We start from the raw sequence: 24,053 nt of genomic DNA, 5'->3' as shown, positions 1-24,053 counted from the left end.
ATATGAAAAAATTTCTTGAAACTGGCATCTCCTATACTCTTAACTACAAAACAGTATTTTACCAACAGAAAATTTGATACAGAAAGTTTCTCTGCAATACTCCTCTAATGTTTGACTGAGTGAGTATTTAAAATCAGAGGAAAGCTCCTGTGTTGAAGCTGGCCTAGAGTTGCCAAACTAAGCTGCATTTTTCTATAGTTTTTTTTTAAGCTCATCTTTTTAACTGAATTAATGACTTTCTTAATAAAGGAGTCTATGCCATGATGTTGTGTTTCTTTACAGTTCAGGCACTTGACAGTTTTTAACCTGTTCTCTGCCTGATCAATACATATATATCTCTCAGGTATATATATCAGGTTAGTATATACATGTATGAACAGGTTAGTATGTGTTATATATGTATACAGATAATATATATTTAGTGTCAGAAGTATATAAACACTTGGAAATAATTAAAAGCAAGTGTTTCAGGAACAACTGTTCTGAAAACCTAATGTCACTCTATCCCATAAAGTGTTTTCCCAGCAGAGACATCTATCACCATCCATCACTCAGTCACGCGTCTCAACACAGCCTGCTCCCCTTTCTGATTAGAGATCACAGTTGCTTGAGTTGGCTTACAGAGTGTCATCTGTTTGAATGACAGATGTCTTTGCTGGAGTGGCACTCTGCTTGTTCTTGTTTTGTTTACGAAACGAAGATTTCTAAAAAGGTTCTGGGCTGCCTCCACATTAGGATGAGGCTATAAACCTCTGTTAAAGGGGAGCGGCAGAGGCGAGGGATGCCAAGGACCCATTTTCTTCCCTCATCACCCTTTTAAAAGAAGAGATGTTCATTCTATTTGTGATTACAAAATGTTATGTCTTTGTGCCCTTCCCGTAGCCACCTTTGTTTACCTGGCAGAGAATGACCGGTATTGATATTTTTCAGTTCCCCTTTCTGGTCTTTTGACTACAGATAATAACTCTTTACTCTCCTTCCCCTTAACAAAAGGCTGCGAAGCAACCCGAAACCGAGTCGATATTTATTCAATAAACGTTAACCAATTCTCACAATGGAACTGATTTCCTGATGATGATTCTGCCCTTCTTTTTTTCCCCATGATCTCTAGCCTGGGGACGCTAGCAGTATCTGACCAGTGCAAAGGGGCAGGAGGAAGTTCCTGGTTGGGAAAAGTTTGGAGGACACCCTCCCAGCCAGCTGGCTTCATCAGCTGGGGTGGTTCGGCCCCTCCAAGATGCCAAGGTCCTCTTTGGTACTTAGATAAAAATTGAATGAACAACAGGAAAAAGAAAAAAAAAAAAAGAGGAGGGGGTGAGGGTGCGGACGGCTCTTCCGGACATCATGGTAGGAGTGAAATGAAATACCTAGACAGACTTACCGAAGAGCTTGCTGGGAGTGTCCTCGCTGTCATTTGATTCCACGGGCGCAAGCAGGGGCTCATTCAGCTCGCTGTCTGAAGTAGCAGCCTTGTCCTCACCTCCCAACTCCGCATTCATTTCACTCCGCACTGACAGCAAGGGCTTACTGACTTGTCCAGCTATCATTGGATCCTAGGATGGGGGAAAAGAGTGAAGGGGAGGAAAAAAAAAAGTGGCTGCTTGAGTGTGTGCGTGTCCTCTGTCTCCCTCTCCTCTTCTCTCTCTCTTCCACACACAGACTCTCCCTCTCTCCCCTCTCTCTTATCTCTGACTGCTCCCGCTGTTATTGCTGGCTGCAGTCAAGTGAAGAGCTATTACGGATCCGAGTTCTCCATTCCTCCCCACCCTATTAAAGCTCAACTAGCATGAGAGAGATGCAGGAGGCTTCTGAGGAAAAAAAAAGAGAGAGAGAGAGAGAGAGAGAAAAGAAAAAACTTCTTTGAAAGCAACCTAACCAACACAGCTTTAATTGTGGGATGTGCTTTTGTGCAAATGTTTTTACACCTTGTGCTGTCTTGAATGCAAGAAGAGAGAGAGAGAAAAAAAAAAGAAAGTGCGGGGTTTGTACTTCGGCAACAGACTCAAAAGGAAGGAGCACCCTAGGGAGGACCCCAGGGCTATTTTAGGAAGCCCTCTCCCTGGGGGAGAAGCAATTAAACCCTATCCCGAGAGCAGAAAAAAGAGACAGGGAGAAAAGAGTCCTCCAAAGGCTTTCAATGGAATGAAAGAGATTTCTTATGTAAATTCTAGCAGCACCCTTAGAAGTTGACTTCGCTGGTCCCAGATTTGGGACTGCAGCTGACCCCAAATCAAATGAACATTTGAAAGCAAACAACAAAAGAGATGAAAATTGGTTTACAGTTTTTGAAAGGAATTGGAAAAATACTTACAAACTCTGTTCAATAATTCGGATACCTAGAGCATCCTATGCCCAGAGCATTAAAGAAAAAGAAGTCAAAGATCACCTCCGAAAAGGCAAACTTTACCCCCCAATAATTTAAATCTGCTTTATCTTCAGCTCGTTAGGAGGGCATTTTAGGATCAGCAATATTTTTCCAAGGGCAGCCTTCTATTCCATTTGCAAACTAAGACGCATGCTATTGTGGTGGCACAGGTATCAGAGGCAGAAGGGAGAGAAAAGCCGGAAGTGCCCCTTCTGCGTGTTCTGGGAGCTATTTATTGCCAAGTTCATGCTTAAATGGCTCCTGAGCAGGAGACAGGTGACCAGCGCAGGGGCAGGTAGGGCCGCATGCTGTCTTGTCCCATCATTACATTGGTTGTGGTAAGCCTGGGGTTATTTTTTTTTAATGTATTCATGCCTGAAAAGTGAATTTGATATGACACATGATAATCTATGAAAATGTTAATCAATACAAATAGTTTAAGCTGTCATCAAATTCACTTCTTTAGTCAATACTCATACCACGGAAAACAATGTCACTGTCACCAGGGCTTAATTTGCACAGCACTTAAATATTGGACTCTGTGCATCAATGCACTTCTTCTTCAAATACTGTAGGTAAACACATTTTCTCCCTATTTAAGTCTGAAGCACTCAGCACGCATTTAGCTGAGCCGAATCCTCCCTTTTGAATACCTTGATAGGTCCACTGGAGGGCAAAATTAATACTTAATTGAATCTCACAGTCATCAAAATAATCAATACTTTTTTATTATTTATTCTTTACAGTCTGTTGACTGTTTCAAACCTCTAAGGGAATGGTGGAAAGGATTCATGGCTTTGAAACACTGTCATTTAACAAGGTAATTTTCAGTGGGGCATTAGGGGTTGTGAAACATATAATAAAACAAAAATGGTGGCTTATAATAGGAAGAAAGAAAAGAATTATATTTCTGCCATCTAACAAAACAGGATAAATAAAAAGCAAGTGCAGAGAGAGCGAGAGAAAGGCGGGGGATGAGGGATGGAGGAAGACTGGCTTTTGAAGGGTTTTATCATATCAAGAGCAGAGCCCAGCTTTCATAATGCTGACATTTCTCATCCTGACAATCCTAAACAAGTAGAAAGGATGAGATCGCAGATATCGTCTTTCATCACATTCTCCAGCTTAAGAACCAACATGACAGCTTCTCTCCCCTTTACACTGTTAATTACTAAATAAAATACTACTCTCTGTCAGCATCAGATTATTGCAGATAGCAACCACAAACATTTCTCCATTGTCTCCCCCACTCGGAAACGGGTGAGACCTACCTTGAACTCTTTAGAGAATAAATTAGGCTTGTCTCACTGTAGTGTAAATATTTGAAATGTAATCAATGTCATCAATACGGTCGATTCACAGTATTGTCAGCCTAAATTTGCTGGTGATAGATTAGCATTTCATTTACTGTGTTTGGAGGTGGAGGTTTGGAGCGCTTGAAAATGGGGGGGTTGGGGGGAGGAGAATGGGGCAGGCAGAGGGGAAAGGAGACACAAAAGTCTCCAAATTTCCCCCAATTTCTTTCCTATGTACCTAAGAAAGACCACGTGTTTAGAGTCTTCTGATTCGGTAAGCAGAGTGGAGTGAGGTAGAAAAGGAAACATAGCTTTACCTCATAGCTTCATATAAAGGAAAGGGACCAGGTTTAAATTCTAGTGCATTTATTTTACTCTATGAAAGGTTGAGTCCTCAATCTCTCTGACCTAAAGGAGCGGGTGTGACTCATGCCTTTGAGACACCCAGTCTCTGTGACCACACTGCTCATTGGAGCATTTTTGAAGATGGTGTTAATGGTAAACTTGTGTTTAAATGACATTCACTACCCTCGTGATAAGCCAAACATGGTTATGCATGTATCAGTGAGTACCTGGGCAGACTTAAGAAAAGGATATTCTATTCCTGCTTTATTTGTGAATGGTCAAACTGAATCCGGAATCCCACAGAGGAGCTGAAATGCGGCTGCTAAGTTCAAGTGCACTTAAATCTTTTCAGATGTTCAGTCTGGCTGCTGTGTGCAAAGCATGTACTGGCAGATGGTGTATACTCACTGACCATTAGCTCTTCTTCTTTAAATTACTTTTAGGTACCCTCATCCATGGCTAGGTTCCCAACTAGTGCCTCTCAGTGACTTGAGCTTTGAAAATCCAGGAGTTTGTCATCCAAGTACTCACTTGATTGTTCATCTTACAAAATGCTCTACGTTTTCCCATGATGCAGCTGTAGACCACATACATATGTGCATGACATGGTTAAACAGCAAAGCCCCAGAGAGGCAGAGAGCAGACAGCTTTTAAGCACAGCTATAGCCACTGGGTGGGGGGGTCCATTTAAAAATGCGTCACAAGCAGTAACCCCTGAGCACAGCCTTATAAGTGACTGGGGTGGGCGTACCTCTTTCAAGCAGCACTTGGCTTGGAAGTTGTTTTCTCCCTGCCAAACGCGATGTCAGTCTGTGAAATCCTTTCTCCCAGAGTAAGGAAAGGATTTCCAACGTGCACCGACATGGGTGCTTGCAGGAATGTTACAGAGCTACAACTTTCCCATGTATAAGGATTGCTGCAGCAGCAGACAGGAACAGAAAGAGCTAGTGCAGGCAAAAAATAGTGGGTGAAGACGTCTTACTTGGAAATCTGAAATTGTCACAACTAGAGTGGTAGAAGTTGGGACTTCTCTGCAGTTTGTTCATCGGCCCTGACTGAAGAAAGGGACTTGTCCAAGATGGAACAGTGTCAAGTATAAGCAGGAATAGGAGATGCATGTGCCAATACAGGAATTCACAAGGGTCATAAGAGATCCAAGAAGCCAGACAGTAAAAAAAAAAAAGAAGAAATAAGAGATGTAGATTCCATTAGCAAAATCTCAAGAATTTTCACCATGTCCTACAATGAAAGGACTGCAGTCAGCATCAGACCACACAGCAATTATTTAAACCTCCTTTGTGCATTGTTAAAAAATAAAAATAGATTGCATGTATTGAATGCCTTTACCAAACAGGCACCTCAGATATACTTAATGTCACCCAAAGTATGCAAGGTATTAACCCCATTTTAGGGAAAAAGGACTGAGACTCAGAGAGGTTAGGTGACTTACCCCGCAGCTAATAAGTGGTGAAGCTATATTTTGAACCCCAGTAGATTTCATTTCCAAGGATCAGCATCTTTTTATACAGCACCCTCTACTGTGTGAAAAAAAACCGAGGCTCATGGACTAGATAACCCATGGGGTTTCCCAGAACTTGAACTATGGACTGGGAAGGGTGTTAAACCCTGGATAACCGATTCCCACAGTATGCTGTGTATACTACCTTCTTCTCTTCAGACTCTAGGAAAAAAACACCTCTCTGATGCTGCTTAGGTAAAATCCATGGGGTGACAGGGAATGGTAGACAGGACATCAGACAGTGTCACGTTCTACATAATCTTAGCAATCACTTAACCACTCTCACCCACGGTTTTCTCATCTGGAAAATGAAAGGGACAAAATAAAACAGTATTTTCCAAAGTGCATTCCACAGAACACTTGTCCTAAAAGAGATTCTACAATAAAGGATTTTTGTAATCATACCCACGTGGAAAACACAGCAGAAAAGTCTACCAGGAAAGAAATCAATTCAACTCTGCCTAAGGTAGCACTTCCCAGAATTATCTGACCATGGAAGACCTTTTCCTTAGTCTTCATTATATTATCTAACGGATCTCATGCTTCTTGAAACATTTTAGACTGTGCCTGCTTAGATTACAGCTAACGTAAATTACAGTTCTAATTTTTAACTATTCTATAATAATAGGCTAGACGCCTTCAACAAGTACATATCTGTCCAGTGCTTCTCACATTCTTTTACCTAATTAATATTCCTTACCGTTTATTCATATACAGTTATACACAGCTTAGTATATACTAACTGTAAATACTCTCTTCATATGCTTATTTCTGATACCCTTTAATTCTTAAATAAGGATGTCCCCATGTATTTCTGTTGTAAAATCTTTATTTGAAGGGCAGATATAGGGCACTGTGCAAAGGAAAGAATTCGACTTGGGCTTTCACCAGGTTGTTAAAAATAATACCAGATAAACAAAGATATAATTCAGCTAAAGGCCTTCAATAATTTAACCAACAGAGTTTTTGTAAGCATAATCATTCTCATTTTATAGTCAGGGAAACTAAAGATAGGGAGATTATTATTAACTCAGCAAAACATCCGTGTCCGGTGGCAGCCACGCGATGGAAATACCCTCGCCCCTCTAAACTGAGCTTGAACTCAGTCCAGCATATTTTTATGTACATACAAACCAACTATGAAGCAGGCAATCAGAACAGCTTTGAGGAAAATCTAAATAAGATAGGCAGGCAGGCAGGCTTCAAAAATCCAAGGGAACAAGCCATTTGGTCACAAAGCGCCGGAGTAGGGCAAAGTTGCACTCAACAGATCTATTTCTAGAATGTGATAGAAAAATTATATCCATTATGAAGAAAAAAAAGTATATTGGGTTTCGCTCTCCCCCCACCTTAAAATGCTACATTTCAATTTAGGAATCAGTGGAACAAATTACCTACAGACAATTTAAGATGCAAAGACGGCATCACATTCTGTATTTAATTTCTCCCACTGAGAAGTAAAAATCAAAAGCATAAATGAATGAAGAGGAAGAAAGTTGACCTTAGCAGGTTTGGGGAAAAGGAAATTTCAAGTGTGGATTCTGTTACCTTAGTCATGGAAAGAAAAAACAATTTTTCTCTTTCTTTAACCAATTACCAAATATTATTAAGGTTAATGAAGTTAGTTCTCAATATGAAAGTTAATGTACCAAAGAATGTTTTCCCCCAAAAGTTACAAAGAATTTCTAATTTTTCTACCTATTTTCAATACTTCCTCCTTCTATCAATAAGTTTTAAAAAGATATTCTATTTGACTTTTGGAAATAAGACCATAGTTTATTTTTATGTTTTTCTTTATATGTGTACATATTTTTCTTTATATGTATATGTATATACATAGTTGAAAATTCTGAAAATTAATGAAGATCACAAGACATTAAAAACACCATAAATTTACCCACCACTGATTGATCATGTTATTTTAAATGTCACTTCCTAGACTGCAAACAAAAATTGTTTTGAGAAAAGCTGGAAATCCCACATTTTTAGCAAATACTCAACAGACAAAAAATTGCATTACAATAAATTTAATTACAAAGCTCAAACGTATATACCCTTGATAATCCCACAATAGATTTTCACAGCAACATGCTGATCCCAACCTAGGTTGCCTACTTCAACCCAGTACTCACAACTGTTTTTTCTTTCCTGTCTCTCCACTTTTAGTTACTGTGGCCAACATTTTTTTTAATCTATCCCATAATAACGAAGATGAATATTTGTGAAAATCAAGCAGGGCATTCAAAACTCAAAATAAACGCTGGGTTTCGAGAGTGAAGTACTGAGGAAACTTCAGGAGACTTCATGGATATCCCCTGATTTAGCATCTGCATGACTGGCAGTGAATCACCATCTCTTTCTTCTTGGATTCTGTACCAACATGGCTTTATATATCTCAAGGGAAAAATATGAGACCTGAGCGAGGTCACGTACAGATACTGCATGTGAATATGTTTTGAAAGGTAGAAAGTGTTACATAGAGAGACCATTTTTCACCACACCTCTTCCCTCACTAAAGCATCCAATGGACTGTGAGTTGTTTTTCTTTCCACGCCTTCTGATTGGACCCGAAGTGTACGCTATAGCGGATGCTGAACTGTGCTACCTAGATCCCTGCTTTAGGACCAAGGCACTCATGTCCCAGCTGCCAGGAACGCTGGCTAAGGACGGCTCACCCCTGAGTCCTTCCCAGGAGCTGCCTTTGCCTAAAGGGACCTGCCTCTTCCAAGGTCATGTCCCTTCCTTAAGGGCAGCCTAGATTCTGTCTTACGGCCTTCAAAGACCAAAATACTTACTCTCTGCCCCTTTAAAGAAAAGATTTTCAGACCCCTGAGGTCTACTCTGGGCTCGGTCAGCTGCCTTGAACAGTATTCATGCCCCAGGGCTGGTGTTTAATCAGGAAGTTCCGACTCCAGGCTTGGCCACCACAAATCCCGCAGCTACCTCTGTTCACTGTCTACCACTCGCACACCCTACATTTTGCTAATTAATACAATTTATATTAATTTTGAGTGAAACTGTTCATCAGCATTAATGGAGGTTAGAAATGAGTTCTCACTTGGTTAAATTAGTCATATTCAAGATGTATGTATTGGCTAAAATATTTTGGAGACATTCCCCACCCTTGAGTGGAACCAGAGAATATTAAAAATCCAGCAAGTCCTGTTGCTTTATGCTCTTGGGGCTAGTGGCCTAAGGTCTGACCCCCAAACTGTCCCATGTCCAATCTTTGGGTCAGAGAGTACTAGTTGCCTAATGCTGACTGTGAGGGAAACTCATCTAGCTTCTAGAATCTTGCCACACCTACTTTAATGAACCTTCCATACCAGATGTGCTCTGTTCACCCAAAATGACAAACAGCTATGACTTTATCAAGCATACAGACAGGTTGAACAAACTATTTTGGGATGATTAATAATTTGGGGGATAATAATATTTGGGGATATTTAATAACTATGTTATGTATGGCAGCTTTTGGTCTCAGAGCTTGATTTCATTATAAGCATGTAGGAAGGCTTTGGGGATGTAGCAAGGTCTCCCCCACCTCAAATCATTACTGACTGCCATCAACCACTAAAAAGAACCCAGTAATTGTGCAAATAAAATCTGGCTTAGGCCACTGCAACATAACCCACTACACTGGGTAATGACCCACGGTGTCTTAGAGAGCAGGCGTGTCATTTAGAGAGTGAAATAGAGTCCAGAACCCCTGTTCAGAAGATGCCTTGGGCAACTTACACTGTTGCCTTCACCAATCCCCAACATTTTATCTAGGGGATAGTCAGTTAAGATGAAGCCCAGAACCATCTTGGAAGGATAAAATAAGATTGCAAAATATCTGGGCTTCCCTTGTGGCACAGGGGTTAAAGGTCCGCCTGCCGATGCAGGGGACATGGGTTTGGGCCCGGGTCCGGGAAGATCCCACATGCCGTCGAGCAACTAAGCCCGGGCACCGCAACTACTGAGTCTGTGCTCTAGAGACCATGAGCCACAACTGCTAAAGCCTGCATGCCTGGAGCCCGTGCTTTGCAACAAGGGAGGCCCCTGCAATGAGAAGTCCGCGCACCACAACGAGGAGTGGCCCCCACTCACTGCAACTAGAGAAGGCTCATGTGCAGCAGCGAAGACCCAACACAGCCAAAAGTAAATAAATAAATAAATTTAATTAATTTTTAAAAAAAGATTGCAAAATATCTGATTCGCTTTGGTGTCAGAGGATGGTATTTCATTTTGTACACAGGAGTCTCTTGTCTTTTTGTTGAGGTTTGTTGAACTTCAGTTGAGCATACAATCTCCTTCTCCCCTGTCACTTGCTATAGAAAGAGTTTCTATCTTTCTCCAAGTCCCACCATGAGTACCACATCCTCTTAACTATGCTGATGGTCTACAGACAACTCCAATTAAAGATTAGAGTATCAGACACAGCTGTATTTAAACACAAACAAGCAAATAAACAAGCAAAACATAGGATGAAACAACAACAACATAATCCATCAAACAGTAGTCAGCGAGTTCTGGACTTCTACAAAGCATCTAGTGTACAGACAGACACACCTCATCTAGCTCATCACCTTGTACCTCTATAGCTCCTTTGCCCCCAAGAGGTTAAAATGACTGTATGCGTGATGCTTCATGTATACTTATCTGGGAAGAAAGGGAGACACTGATATTGACAACCTAATAGCACCATCAATTCAATTTCCTGCTGCCTTTGTGAAAAAGCATCAATAAGAGTTCAATCCAGGCTCATCTAGATCTGGTCTTTTGGTAATGGGGTTATACAGCAGTATCGACGTTGCATACACATACCCTATATTCATACATTCTTTATAATCTGACGGCTTCAAATAGGTATCAGAATTTAATCAGAAAACAACTCAGATTAAAATGGACTTGTATTTAGAGATTTGAATGTACAGTTACTAAGGAGTTACAAAGAAAAAACAACCTATATGATCCTAAAAAACGTACTTTCTAGCATCTTAAAAATTCTAAGAGGTACTTTAGAGAGAGACAGACAGACAGACAGATTAAATAGATAGATAGATAGATAGATAGTAACCTTTTGCAAAGGTGGATGATATAGTTGGTTCACGGAATGGAAAGACTTGGTCTCTAGTCTCAGAGTTCTCAAAATGAGCATTGAACTGAGAAGACCTAAGGGTTTGGGGAGGTACCTCTAGGGCCAGGGGAGGACCAAAGCGCCCACTCCCAGTTTTTAACACCATATTGTCTTCTCTCATATATTCTGTATGGAGACTTCAGTGTACTTAAAGAAAGGGTTTCACAGGTCCGCCCATGTTACATATTTGCCATGCATCGCAGATGCAATAAAATCATGATAGTTTTTGGTTGGTTAATCACTTACTTTTCCAAAAGACTTAAGCGATAAGACTCTACAGCTGAGATGTTTGAGTCCTTTGCAGACAGACATGTCTCAGAATCCCCAATACTGGGCGCCAATATCGTGTATGATACAACAAAAGACTCTTAAGAAATGTGTTTTGATTGATTCATTGATTGATTGTGAAGAAGGAGGAAGGAAGGAAGGAAGGAAGGAAGGGAGGGAGGGAGGGAGGGAGGAAGGAAGGGAGGGAGGTTGGTTAAGGCAAGGATTGTCCTTGGTTGACATTTTTAATATTTTAAACATACGTTTAATCACGTCTGAAACCATACAATATGAAACTAAGGCCTCACTTGGCTATCTTACCTGTCTGGCATCGCATACACATACACACTGACCCATATTCTGCTTCCAGAAATGTGAGTTGGCTTTTGCATGATTGTGTTACTTTGTTTTACCATAAGACAAAATGGAAGAATTTAATAGCAACACTGAAAAGGAAAAGGAAAGTCCTTTTTCTCTGCTTAGGACGGAGAATGAGAGCAAAGCTACGTCTGGTCCAGGGGATAAGCTCAGCCAAGCAAAGGCATCAGTGCTGGACTCAGGTGGCCGTAGATGAGGCCATGGCCGGCCCACCGTGGGCCTCAGCCTCAGCTGTGTCCATGTCTCCTGTTCAGCCAAGAAGATTCTCCCTCTGACGCTGCTCCTACACACTTCACTCTCTTTCCCAGGCACCCCATGGTCATTCAGGAGCAGTATCATCAAACACACACAGCACATTAGAAATATTTTATTACAAATGTTCTATCATTTTTCTCAGAAGCAAAGATTCCGAGAAATGAATTAAATGAATAATCCATTAAATATGTGGACACATCTAATTCTATTCTTCCACTCTGAATAGCAAAAGACAGACAGTTGAGGAGAAAAACCTTTTATTCAAAAAGGATCCTTGTGGCTCCTTACAGTTTCAAAGTTCCATAAATAAATAGAAAAATCCATTCTGCCCCCTGCTGACAGAGTAACATTCCTAAACATCCAGTTTGAAATCTGAAGGTTTAGCAGTACCTTCTGGGTTGGGTCCACATCTCACTGAACAGGCCACAACCTCCACACTCGGCAGGTCTAGCTTTTCTCTGGCTGAGTGTGGCTAGCCAACGCACAGCCAGAGAAAGTGCCGTTCACATTTTTATAATGACTGTACTAAGACATTTTCCGGCAGGTAGCAGTTAAGTGTCGGGGACTGCCTGGTCTGATTTGCAGAGAGATGCCCTCCCTTTGGTCCACAGCGGGCCAACTGGGGCCAGCCTCACCAGGCCCGCCTACTCGGGCCTGGTGTCACTTCCTACTCACTGAAGGGCCTGGGGCAAGGACCTTACTGTGGCCTCTCTGAGCCTCAATTTCCCTGAGAGGAAATGGGGGTAATAATGGTATATGCCTCGTGGGATAGCTTTGCAGATTAAGTAATTGACAAAGAATGCTTAGGACAGGCCAAGTGCCTGGTAATAATAAGAGCTGTATACACGGCTCCAGGTCTGCCACTCGCCTAACAGAGTGTGAATACTGTGTGCATTTTGTCATCTGATTTTCAAAGGGATTCCTGATCCACCTCCTCATCTCCCCCGCCTCCCCAGAAAAACAATCAGTAAGTAACCACTGCTGAGGAGTAAGGGCCTGTCGCTGAATCCTCCTACTCCAAATATTAAGATGGGGTTTGGCACATCGTAAGCCCTCCCTAAATATCCACTGATTTTATTTGAAAAACCAAAACAAGACTTGACGTCTATAAATGATGGAAGACCAAAAATTTGTTAGATTTTTAAAAACTAAGTGACTCTGATGTCTTTTGAGAAGGAATTTGCTTTATAGATCCTGAGGTCTTATTACTTTAAGAATGGTCAGGGGGCTGTAAGTTCTGTAGAGCTGTATCCCTGAATTATAACAGTATCTGGCTTTTAATCTTCCAAGCACGTAGCCACATTCTCTAAAAGAGCCATTCTATCTCTGCTCAAAAGGCCATTGTCTAATTGATTTCACTAATAGGTGTTTTCCTTTCCTCTCCTCTCAAAACGCAATAACGTGGGCTGGACTAACAATGCGGGTTGCTACGTTGCTACTTCTTGTCCTTCCTAGCAATCTGGGCAGGTTTCTCTCCGCCAACACCAGCTCCTGCGGAGTTTTCCTCTCCTTTTCTGCCTTGGGTCTGCACAGGGCTGCTCCTTTTTCCTCCCTCTCCTGTAATCCACTCTCCTTTAATATTCCAGGGGTGACCCTTGACTGTCCTTTGAATGCTGCTCCAATTCAAAAGGCTTCTGAGCTTTTAAGACAGCAGAGATAACATAATTCCAAGAAGATGGGGGTGGGAGGGAGTGAGAATGTGATTGGAAAGATTAGCTAAATCTTCTCATTCCTAGGGATTTGGGCTCTCACAAATACAGGAACTGGGAGGTTTTTCCTTTTTTTTTTTTTTTATGGACTCTCCCGACCCCCCTCAGCTCTCATATTAACCTCTATTCAAAATATTTTGTTTCTAACCCCAACCATAAAAAGAGACTTAACTGAGTATTTCTTTAAATCTCTAGCCTTTGAAACAAGGGCAATTGTAAAGCAAGGCCGGCTTTTATTAATATTTATTTATGTTCTCTTTCATTTGCATGATTGGGGATGGCTCTGAATCCGGTTCTATTTAGGACAAAGCTGATGCAATTCAACAGGTATTTACTGACAGTTCATCGTGTACGAGGTGTTATTCAAGGGACGATGGGGGATGTAAGGATGAAGAAACACTTGCTACCATCAAAAATTTCACCATCTCTAGACATCAGTAAAGGGATGGTATTCGGCATCTTCTATGAGCCTCGTATACTTTCTGTCACAGATACAACATTTTCCTGGCATCCCTTATCTTCCCTTTCTGTAAAATGCCAATGTATACTAACCACTTGGACCATGCATGCACATGCATGCACACACACACACACACACACACACACACACACACGTAACACCCTTTCTTTGACACACTGTTTTAATATCATTACAGATGCTAATGAATAAACATGTTGCTCCACTCAAGGCGTTTTAACTGGGCTTTCCTAACCCTAATCTGCAAGTGATGACGGGCTATCTTTTGACTCACACACTAAAACAAGGTATCAACACAGCTATGCGCAGGATCACTGGCAATTAAGGGCTGCACTTCCAAGTGGAGCAGATGTAGCACCTGAGTTACTACCGTTTGTCATGGAGTATTTTTAAAGAATTGCTTCCTTAATATCCTCAAGCACCTACAGTAATGAGAATGGGTAATGTGTTGTCAAGAGGAAAACAGACCTGTTTTAACAAATCAGTAAGGTACACTCACAAAAACATCAGAAAACAGATGTGCAGAAGTCTTTACAAACAACTGGCTCTTTTCAGTGGGTGTAGAAGCCTCCATCCCCATCCCACCCTTCTGCTATTAATTTGCCTAGACAAATGTTTCATAGATTAAAAATACACAATTTTAACTAAAGGCCAGCTGACTTATCCTGAATCTATGTAAGTGGGTCCATCCCAGTGACGTTAAGGTACCAGCGGCCCCAAGAAGGCTCAAACACCCATGGTGGAATGCAGCCTCATTACACAATCCTCTTTCATTCTACTCCACTGACCTTCTGCACGGTTTCTCCCCATGCACATGCATTGTGCCTGGAAAGTTTTTTGTTTCCTGTACAAAATAAGTGAGAAATGGACTACCACTGAATTCTCCTTTCTCACTACTTCAGCTACAAGACCTCGTGTCTCTTCTTTCCTCCATGCCCACTAACAGATGGGTCCTGCTGGGAATCTCCGTGGGATTTATACCCTGCCTGCAAGGTTCGCCCTTGGCTTCTGGATCTTGAGGGGGCCACCTGTGGGCACTCATTTCCTTAGCATGTCAAGCAAAACTCTAATCGAGCCTGCAGAGTACTTAGTTAAAAAAATCAGGAGGAAATCATTTTTTGATTAAAAACAAGCAGAAAAGTAAATTCAAATTAGCATTGAAATCAACTAAGAAACACATTCCCGAGTTTTTGATATAAAAATAGATAGAGTCAATGATGATAGATGTTTAACAATCGAGTTTTTTAAATCCAGTGGAAAATAGTTTGATTTGTTGTCGCACAGGATTACTGGAGATTCTTTCCTCCTCATTTAACTTTGATATTGGGAGGGGTTTTAATGCTATTTATTTATTCAACAAATATGTATTGAGTGAGTACTGGGTGCCATGCTACCCACTCTTCAAGGTGATGGGAACACATCATTGAGCAAGACAGCTCAATGCAGGCAATCCTGTAACTGAAATACCTTGGGGAGACTGACAATAGCCAAATCAATAAATAAGGAACCATCATGATGTTGGGTGGTGCCGAGGGCTATGAACAGAAATAAAGCAGAGTGAAATGTGGGGAGAGTGTGGGTGTGTCACATATAAGATGATCAGAGAGGTGGCACAGATAAGGGACCCTTGAGCAGAGGCCACCGTGAGCAAGGTGAGGGGCATGTGAGCATCACAAGGGGACACTGAGAAAAAGACTCTGGCCTGGGAGCCTCTTCAGCGCCCTCAGTGGACCAGGAAGCTGAGATGGCTGAGAGGGAATGAGTGGTCGGTGGGTGGTGAGGCCAGAGAATTGGGTGCCAGAGAAATGGCCAACAGCAAGATTGTGGGGGAGGTTCTGGGCCATTGTGGGGACTTGGGAGAGCAAACCACAGAGGGTTTTAAGCAAGATGAGACAGGATCTGACTTGTCTGAGGCTGCTTTTGTGGGAGGAAAGTGAAGCACAGAGGGAAATACCTTGTAGTTCGGGCGTGAGATCAAAACATTTGTTAACAGCTTTACCGAGATATGATTGATATTCAAAAACAATAGTATAGTTAGTTTTAACGATATTAAAAACTAGCACGTACTTAATGTATACAATTCGGTGAGTTTGGATGTACGCAGACACATGTGAAACCATCACCACAGTAACACATTCCATCACCTCTAAAGGTTTCCTCCTGTCTCTTTTTCTGGATAAATTTTAAATTACAAACAAAAGATTACAAAATGTCTACCACATAAAAGATGTTATTTCTACGGAACCAGAAAACACTTTAGTAGCTTGAATCTTATGAAAACCCAAACTGCAGCCACATTTTTTTGCTTGCTATCTTATCCCAACAGCCTTTAAATCAACTTAATCTCTTTTGAGAAATTAAATGAATCATCTCTCAGCTCTACCTGTCTCTGCAGAAGCTGCCCTGACTGCTTCCTTCTTGCTCTTCAGGATGAATTAAATTATTACTAAAGTCCGTCTGGCCACACGCGGCCAGGTGAGGAAGGCAGAGGGTCCCTAACATCACTGAAATCCATTCTTGTTGACACTTGACTAGCTCCCAAGGCAGTTTTAGAAAAGTCACTTTAAATTCTTTGAATGTTTCTTTCGGCTAAAATAAAATGTGTTACATCCCAGTGGGGCTTAAGGACTGTACAAAAAACATTACCTACAGGACTCTCCGGGCATTAATCTCACCCCTCCACCTCCCCCAATCCCCCCAAACCCCTGCCCCCCGCACCGACCTGGGCATCAAGTTGGAAGGAGCCTCCACTCTACCTGTAAAAGCACATCTCTTCTAACACATTTGGTCACTTGCATTCTGGGCTTTTTGACTTACTTTCACATGATAAGAAGCCCCCTTTTCAACTGTTAATGGCATTAAGAGCCTTTTTCTTAATGCAGTGCTTCCAGGGTGGCCCTGGCAAGAAGCTTGTGCTTTCTAAGTCTCCACTTCAATCCTACCCCACCTCTCTATTATCATCCATTCTGACCCGCAGTGCGTCAGGTCTCTGAGGTTCTGCAGGATTCAGGGCAAATGCTTGGTCCCGCTCTACAACCTCTAACTGCGATGCTCAAGTCCTGTGGGTTAGAACCACGTGGGGGGAATGGGGTGGAGGGGTTCCTTCCTCAAACCTGTCAAATCAGAATCTCAGAGGGCGGGGCTCAGAAATCCATACTTGTAACAAGTTCCTCAGAAAATTCTTATGAGCACTAAAGTAAGAGAACCCTTACCTTAAAGGTATATCCTGAAGAATAAGAAGGAAAGTGTTACCAAGTTTTCTCAACATTTCAGAAGAAAGCATGCCATAGCAATGCACAGATTCATAATAACGTTTAAGTAAGAGACTGCTTTATAACTTCCTCTTATTCTGTCCTCTGAGTCGCAAAATTTGGGGTCTTGAACTAAATATTTATTTCATATTCTCTATATTTCAGACTTTATCTTTCATCCTTTCAACATCATCATTCATTTTGACAGTCATACTATATTTTAAGCTCTATTTTTTCATCCATATCTATCTTGAACTTTAGAAGTATGGAACTCATTGTAGAAATCTTTGAAAGTTATATATCTATGTGTGTGTACATGTATATATGTGTACACACACATATATACATGTAGTATGTCTAGATACAATCTTTGTTACCTTTGTTAATGTTTACAGATCCACATTGCATATACAACTTAGTATTCCGCTTTTCTTTTTGATGGTTATCATTTTTCAGCAATAAAGTATTTTTTTCAGCAAAGCATTTTTTTAAATTGTAGTATATATACAATGTCATGTTAGTTTCAGGTGTACAGCACAGTAATTCAGTTTTATACACACACACACACATATTCTTTTTCGGATTCTTTTCCCTTATATGTTATTACAAAATAATGAGTATAGTTCCCTGTGCTTATACAGTAGGTCCTTGTTGGTTATCTATTTTATATGTAGCAGTGTGTATATGCTGGTCCCAACTTCCTAATTTATCCCTTCCCCCCAGTATCCTTCTTTTATAATTCACTTTTCATTTAATAAATATTTGTTAGAGACCTAACAAGCGCTACCAGCTACCACGTGGTATGACAGCTGAGCACTATATTTGCCATCACAGACATTATTATATTATATTGTAACTATGTTCTCCAAATGAATTAGTATCTAAAACTGTGATTTCAAACTGCTGAATAATATTTACTCTGATGCCATGGCTTACTGAACTCTTTTCTAATTGTAGAACATTCTGGGCTGTGGTCTTTGAAATGGGCTACATGCACACAAGGAGAAGTGCAAGGCAGTGCATTGAGGTACAGGAAGAAAGTATTAGAATTTCTATTTTTATTTCAATTTTTTCAATTCTATTTTGTGTATGATTTTTAGCAGTATAATACCAAAAAACAGTAAATAAATTTACACATATTAGGAGTACCTGATAAAAATTAGTTTCATTGATAAAGCTGGGTTATCACAAAACTTTGCTGTCCTTTGATTTAAGATGTGTCCAATTATTCACACAAAAATAAAATTTTGACAGTTTTAAACATATTCTCAGGAGTGAAATTACAAGTAAAAGAGGATGGACCATTGCCAAATTGCCTTCTAGGTCAGTTGGTGGAAAATTTATGCTCCCAGTGTCTGAGAGAGCTTCTCTTTCATATTATATTTAAATTTTTTGCTGATTTATTAGACGGAAACTGGCATTTAATAAAATAAAACATTAATAAATGTTTTAATTTGCATCTCATTAGCAAAGCTAAAATTTTCAACTTTATTAGCTAATTAAGTTTCTTCTTTCATAAATTACTCACACCCTTTGCCTGTCTTTCTGTTGGGGATCTAAGTATTTTTCTAACTGAACTTTGTATAGATATATAGAAATAGTAATAATTATTAAAAACAATGGCTGACACTTATTATGTTGAGTGCTGGCTATGCTAGAAATAGACCAGACCTTCTTTCTAGTCCTCTAAACAACCAAGAGTGTTATTATGCCCATTTCATGGATTATGAAATTGAAAGGAATGAAGTTAAATAATGTAATTTGGCAGTCTTCCTGATTACAAATTGTAAGAGTTAGAATTTCTTTTTTTTAGAATTTGTTATCCCTTTGATTTTTATTAATGTTGGTTAAAAAATATATTTTAAAAATTCTTATCCAGTCATAGTCATCAACCCTTTCCTTTATGTCTTGTTCTATTGCTTTTATTATGAGAAATTATCCATGAAAAGGCGTAACTAGTCTCTGTTTTTTTTCTATGATTTTATTTCTAATGTAATTCTATAATCTATCTGGAATATATGTGGGTGTATGGCATTAACTGAAAATCTTACAGTTTCCCAAATAGTCAACTTTTAGAGCACAACTAGTTGGATAACCCACTGACATATTATGCTTTTTTTTTTTTTTTTTTTTTTTTGCAGCACTGGGGCCTCTCACAGCTGTGGCCCCTCCCGTTGTGGAGCACAGGCTCCGTACGCGCAGGCTCAGCGGCCATGGCTCATGGGCCCAGCCGCTCCGTGGCACATGGGATCCTCCTGGACCGGGGCACGAACCCGTGTCCCCTGGGTCGGCAGGTGGACTCCCAACCACTGCGCCACCAGGGAAGCCCTATGCTTTTTTTTTTTAATCAAAAACTAATTTCTAATGGAAACTCAGGTCTGTTTTTGTAGCATATATATGTGTGACCATACATAATGCAATATATATGCGTTACGTGTATAAATGTTATATATAATATATATGTTGACTATTATAAATAAAATTTATAGGTATAAATTATATTAACATATATTTATATAATTATATATGCATTTTATATTATGTAATATATATGATAGAGCAAAAATCCTTTTTATATTCTATTGCTCTTTTAAAAAATTTCTTACATATTCTCTGCTGTTTTTTCCAAGTGAACTTTAGAATCATTTTGTCTAATTTTAAAATTAAACAGATAAATGTCATCTTTATAACATTCTGTGTCACCATCAAGAAACTTGGTCCTTTTCTTCATTTATTTAAATTTTCTTGTACTGTTATCAGTGATGTGTGGTTATTTTTATATCTATTGCAGACATTTTTGCTTTAAATTTTCCAAATATTTTTTGGTTTGTTCCTATTGTAAATAAAATCAATTTCCCTTTCTAAGATCAAGTTATATATGGTTATTGGTCTTATTTAGAAAAACCATTGAGTATTCAGTTAATTCTATTAGGACTGTACATATATATTCATATTTTTAACAAATAAAAATAGATGTCCCCTCTTTTGTAATATTTATGGCTGTTTCATATCTTACAACACTATAAGAAAAATAGTGCATAACAATAGTGGTATGAGGCCTTGATGCTTCTGGTGTTTTTGTAGGATTTTGGTGTTGGTTTAAAGATCAGCTTTATCATGTAAGAAACTCACAAATCATTAAGGATTTTTTTTTATCAGAAATGGCTGTTTTTTAGTATGGAGTTTCCTTTAAAACCTAAAAATAGAGTTACCATATGATCCAGCAATCCTACTCCTGGGCATATATCCAGAGAAGGTGAAAACTCTAATTCAAAAAGATACATGGACCCCAGTGTTCATAGCTGCACTATTTACAATAGCCAAGCCATGGAAGCAACTTAAATGTCCATCAACTGATGAATGGATAAAGAAGATGTGGTTCATATATATTGTTGTAATACAATGGAAGATTACTCAGCCATAAAAAAGAATGAAATAATGCCATTTGCAGCAACATGGATGGACCTGGAGATTATTATACTAAGTGAAGTAGGTCAGACAGAGAAAGACAAATATCATATGATATCGCTTATATGCGGAATCTAAAAAAAAAATACAAATGAATTATTTACAAAATGGAAACAGACTCACAGACTTAGAGAACAAACTTCTGGTTACCGGGGGTAAGGGTGGGCAGGAGGGATAGATAGCGAGGTTGGGATTGACATATACACACTACTATATTTAAAATAGATAACCAAAAAGGACCTACTGCATAGCACAGGGAACTCTGCTCAATACTCTGTAATAACTAACATAGAAAAAGAACTTGAAAAAAATAGATACAGGTACGTGTATGTAACTGAATCACTTTGTTGTGCACCCGAAAGTAACACAACATTGTTAATCAACTATACTCCAATGTAAAATAAAAATTTTAAAAACATGTTTTTTCCAATGAATTGAACCTTAATTTCCCATTTTACAAAAGACAACAAAGATACCAAGCACGCAAATGGAATATCCACTCACACACCAGAAGACAGAACTGTCACAAATCCTTCCAGAGAATAATCGATATGGAGTCCCAAACAAACATTTCCCCAACACAAACGGTCCTCGATGTCAGACACACGTCAGAACCAATAAAAATTCCCAAATAGCACTTTGCGCTCAAAACAGAAGTCTGCCCAGGTGCACACAGGTGAACTTACTCCGTCTTGGAGCTTGTCAGCTCGTACAGATGCATGTTCCCGTTCCACCAAGGAAAAGTGTGCGTTGGCAGCCAGTGCCGAGCAGGGAAGAAACAGGGAGGATTCCCAAAACAAATGGTTTTGGCAGCTGCGAGGAACATCCCCCAAGAGCCTCCTCTCGGGGCCACCGAGCCACAAACAGCTGACTCACCGCAGCCATCTTGGCGTGTTGCCACGGCCGGTAGCTCTACTCCAGAAAACCCCACGCAGTCAGATCTCGCGAGAACGCAGCCCCACGTTTGGCGCCAAAACACTTAAAGTGGAGGTCAGGCTGCCCGCTGCTCAAAAGCTAATAAAGAGGCAAGGTTGGTGGAAAGTTTGCTTTATTTCCAAGGCCAGCAACTGGGGGCGCAAGAGGGCAGACTCTTGTCCAAAGACGGACTCCCCCCACTGACAATCAGTGGGCAATAGCTTTTATAGATGGAGGGAGGGGGCTATATGCAGAAACAGCACAGTCAGCTCTGACAGTTTTCTTTAAATCGGTCATCGCTGGTCTGACCAGCGTCATCTCGATTAAGTACAGTCTTTAGTTTCAGGGTCTGTTTGTTCCCATTTCTTTGAGGCCCGTTCTTGGAATTGTGGCAGCTTATGTCACGGATATTTGGGTAATTCATACTTATCAAGATTTTGAAGTATATTTGAATAGACTTGTACATAATATGCTTTTATCAGTTTTTTCTTCAGTAAATTTCTTTTTTGGTGTTGAGATATTGTTGATTTACAGTATTGTATAAATTTCAGGTGTACAACATAATGATTCACAATTTTTAAAGAGTATACTCCATTTATAGCTATTATAAATTATTGGCTATATTCCCTGTGCTGTACAATATACCCTTATTTATTTATTAGTCCCCTACCCCTATCTTGCCCCTCTCCCCTCCCCCTTCCCTCTCCACACTGGTAACCACTAATTTGTTTTCTCTGTGAGTCTGCTTATTTTTTTGTTATATTCAGTAGTTTTTTAAATTCTACATATAAGTAATAACACACAGTATTTGTTTTTCTCTGTCTTATTTCACTAAGCATAATACCTTCCAAGTCCATCCATGTTGTTACAAATGGCAAAATTTCATTCTTTTTAATGGCTGTGTAGTGCACTATGGTATATAAATAGATAGATAGATAGGTAGATAGATAGATATCTCACATCTTCTTTATCTATTCATCTGTTGATGGACATTTAGTTTGCTTCCACATCTTGGCAATTGTAAATAATGCTGCTATGAACATTGGGGTTCATGGACCTTTTTGAATTAGTGCTTTTGTTTTTGTTTTCTAATATAAACCCAGGAGTGGAATTTCTGAATCATATGGTAGTTCTAGTTTTAGTTTTTTGAGGAATATCCTTCATAGCCATTGTTAAGTTTCTTTTCATTCATGATGCTGCGTTTTTCCTATTTTATGTTATTCTTTAGATTTATCAACTCTTTTTATTATTAGCTTTTTTCTTCAGAAAACTAATTCTTATATTTGTCAACTTTTAAAAAAATTATTTGATTTCTTCTTTTATCTTTAGTAGATCTTTCTGCCCAATGTGTCTATGTTACTTAATTTTCACACTTAGTTAATTCATGCATTCTTTTAAAAAATAATGAGAGAATTGAAGGTTATAAGTTTGATATATCCTGTGAATCCTCATATTTATCCTTTATATTTTCATTAATTAATAAGTAGCTCATCTTGTGATTTTGGTTTGTTTTTTGACCCAACAATTATTTTGGAGATGTTTTAAATATAGTGAAGGTTTAAAAAATTAGGTCTTTATTATTAATTTTTAATTTTAATATATTATGAAAGAGAATGTGATTTTTGAGTGCTTTTTGAGAGAATTTTGTGTGTGTGGTCAAGTTTATGATCAGTTTTTCAAAATGTTCTATGGATACATAAAAACAAAATATGTTCTGTGTTTGTATGAGAATCTGATACATAAATCAAACAATTAAAATAGAAATTTATGTCATTATTTACTTTATGAATCCTTGGTCTAGCTAAAGTTGATTGGCTTGTATTGATATTTCTCAGAATTCTATACTTTGATCAATTTTGCATTGAATTTCTAAGAGTTTCTGCTTTATGTATTTTAAATTTGGTATTTGATGTGTAATGTCTCAATTAGTTGTCAGTTGTATTTTCCATCATTATAAATGACCTTTTTCTCACTTAGCCTTTCTTACCTTGAATTCTGCTTTGGGTTTTTGTTTGTTTAAGTTTTACTGATAAACAATTGCTTCTTTGATTTTAACACTTTTACAAAATTTTGTTTTACATGATATCTCTTGTTACTAAGATGTTGATTTTTTTTAATGTAAACTTGCAGTTTGTATTTTATGGAGAAATTTAAAAGACATAATCAATATATTTGATCCTATTTTGATTACCTCAGTTTTATTATCAGTTACTAGTAATTTTATTATTTTCTGTTTCATTTTCAGTTATTATGTGTCTTTTTTTTTGCCTCTTTTCTTTTTTAGAGTTGGTTGTTTGTCTTGTCAATTTTTGTTTCATTTGTGTGTATTTTTACTGATTTTGCCAGAAATTTGAAAGTTTTATGTCCTGCTTTTAGTTTTTCAAATAGTTACTACTATTTAAAAATAGATATATATTAGGTTTTAATTTTTAACTATCATAGTTGAGAATAGAATGATATCCCTGAGGCAACCCTCTCTATATGAGGTATTTTTAAAATGGAATTGTTTTATATACAGCCACCAACACACACTTCATTCCAAGTTATTAACTTGGAATTTTACACCGAATTTACTATTATTATAAAAATATTTAATATTCCAAAATCTTTTCTATTAAAATTATTTTGTATTTCCATTCAATTCTTAACTAAATTTACTATAATTATTTAGTCCACCTTGTATTTA

General features: G+C 38.9%; 1 protein-coding gene across 2 annotated transcripts in view; it reads right to left on the bottom strand.

The window, feature by feature from the left end:
* Window positions 1-24,053, bottom strand: part of POU6F2 (POU class 6 homeobox 2) — a 480,044-nt gene that overhangs the window by 376,099 nt on the left and 79,892 nt on the right. Inside the window, exon 2 of one of the 2 annotated variants that reach the window (XM_060108430.1) lies at window positions 1,382-1,553. In XM_060108430.1, the coding sequence (XP_059964413.1) occupies window positions 1,382-1,553 (172 nt within the window). Of the gene's footprint in view, window positions 1-1,381; window positions 1,554-24,053 lie in introns of those variants that run through there. The other variant, XM_060108432.1, reaches the window with a different exon arrangement.

Source organism: Mesoplodon densirostris, chromosome 9, assembly GCF_025265405.1.
Source record: "Mesoplodon densirostris isolate mMesDen1 chromosome 9, mMesDen1 primary haplotype, whole genome shotgun sequence".
NCBI lineage: Eukaryota > Metazoa > Chordata > Mammalia > Artiodactyla > Ziphiidae > Mesoplodon > Mesoplodon densirostris.
This window is presented reverse-complemented; position numbering and strand designations above follow the sequence as displayed.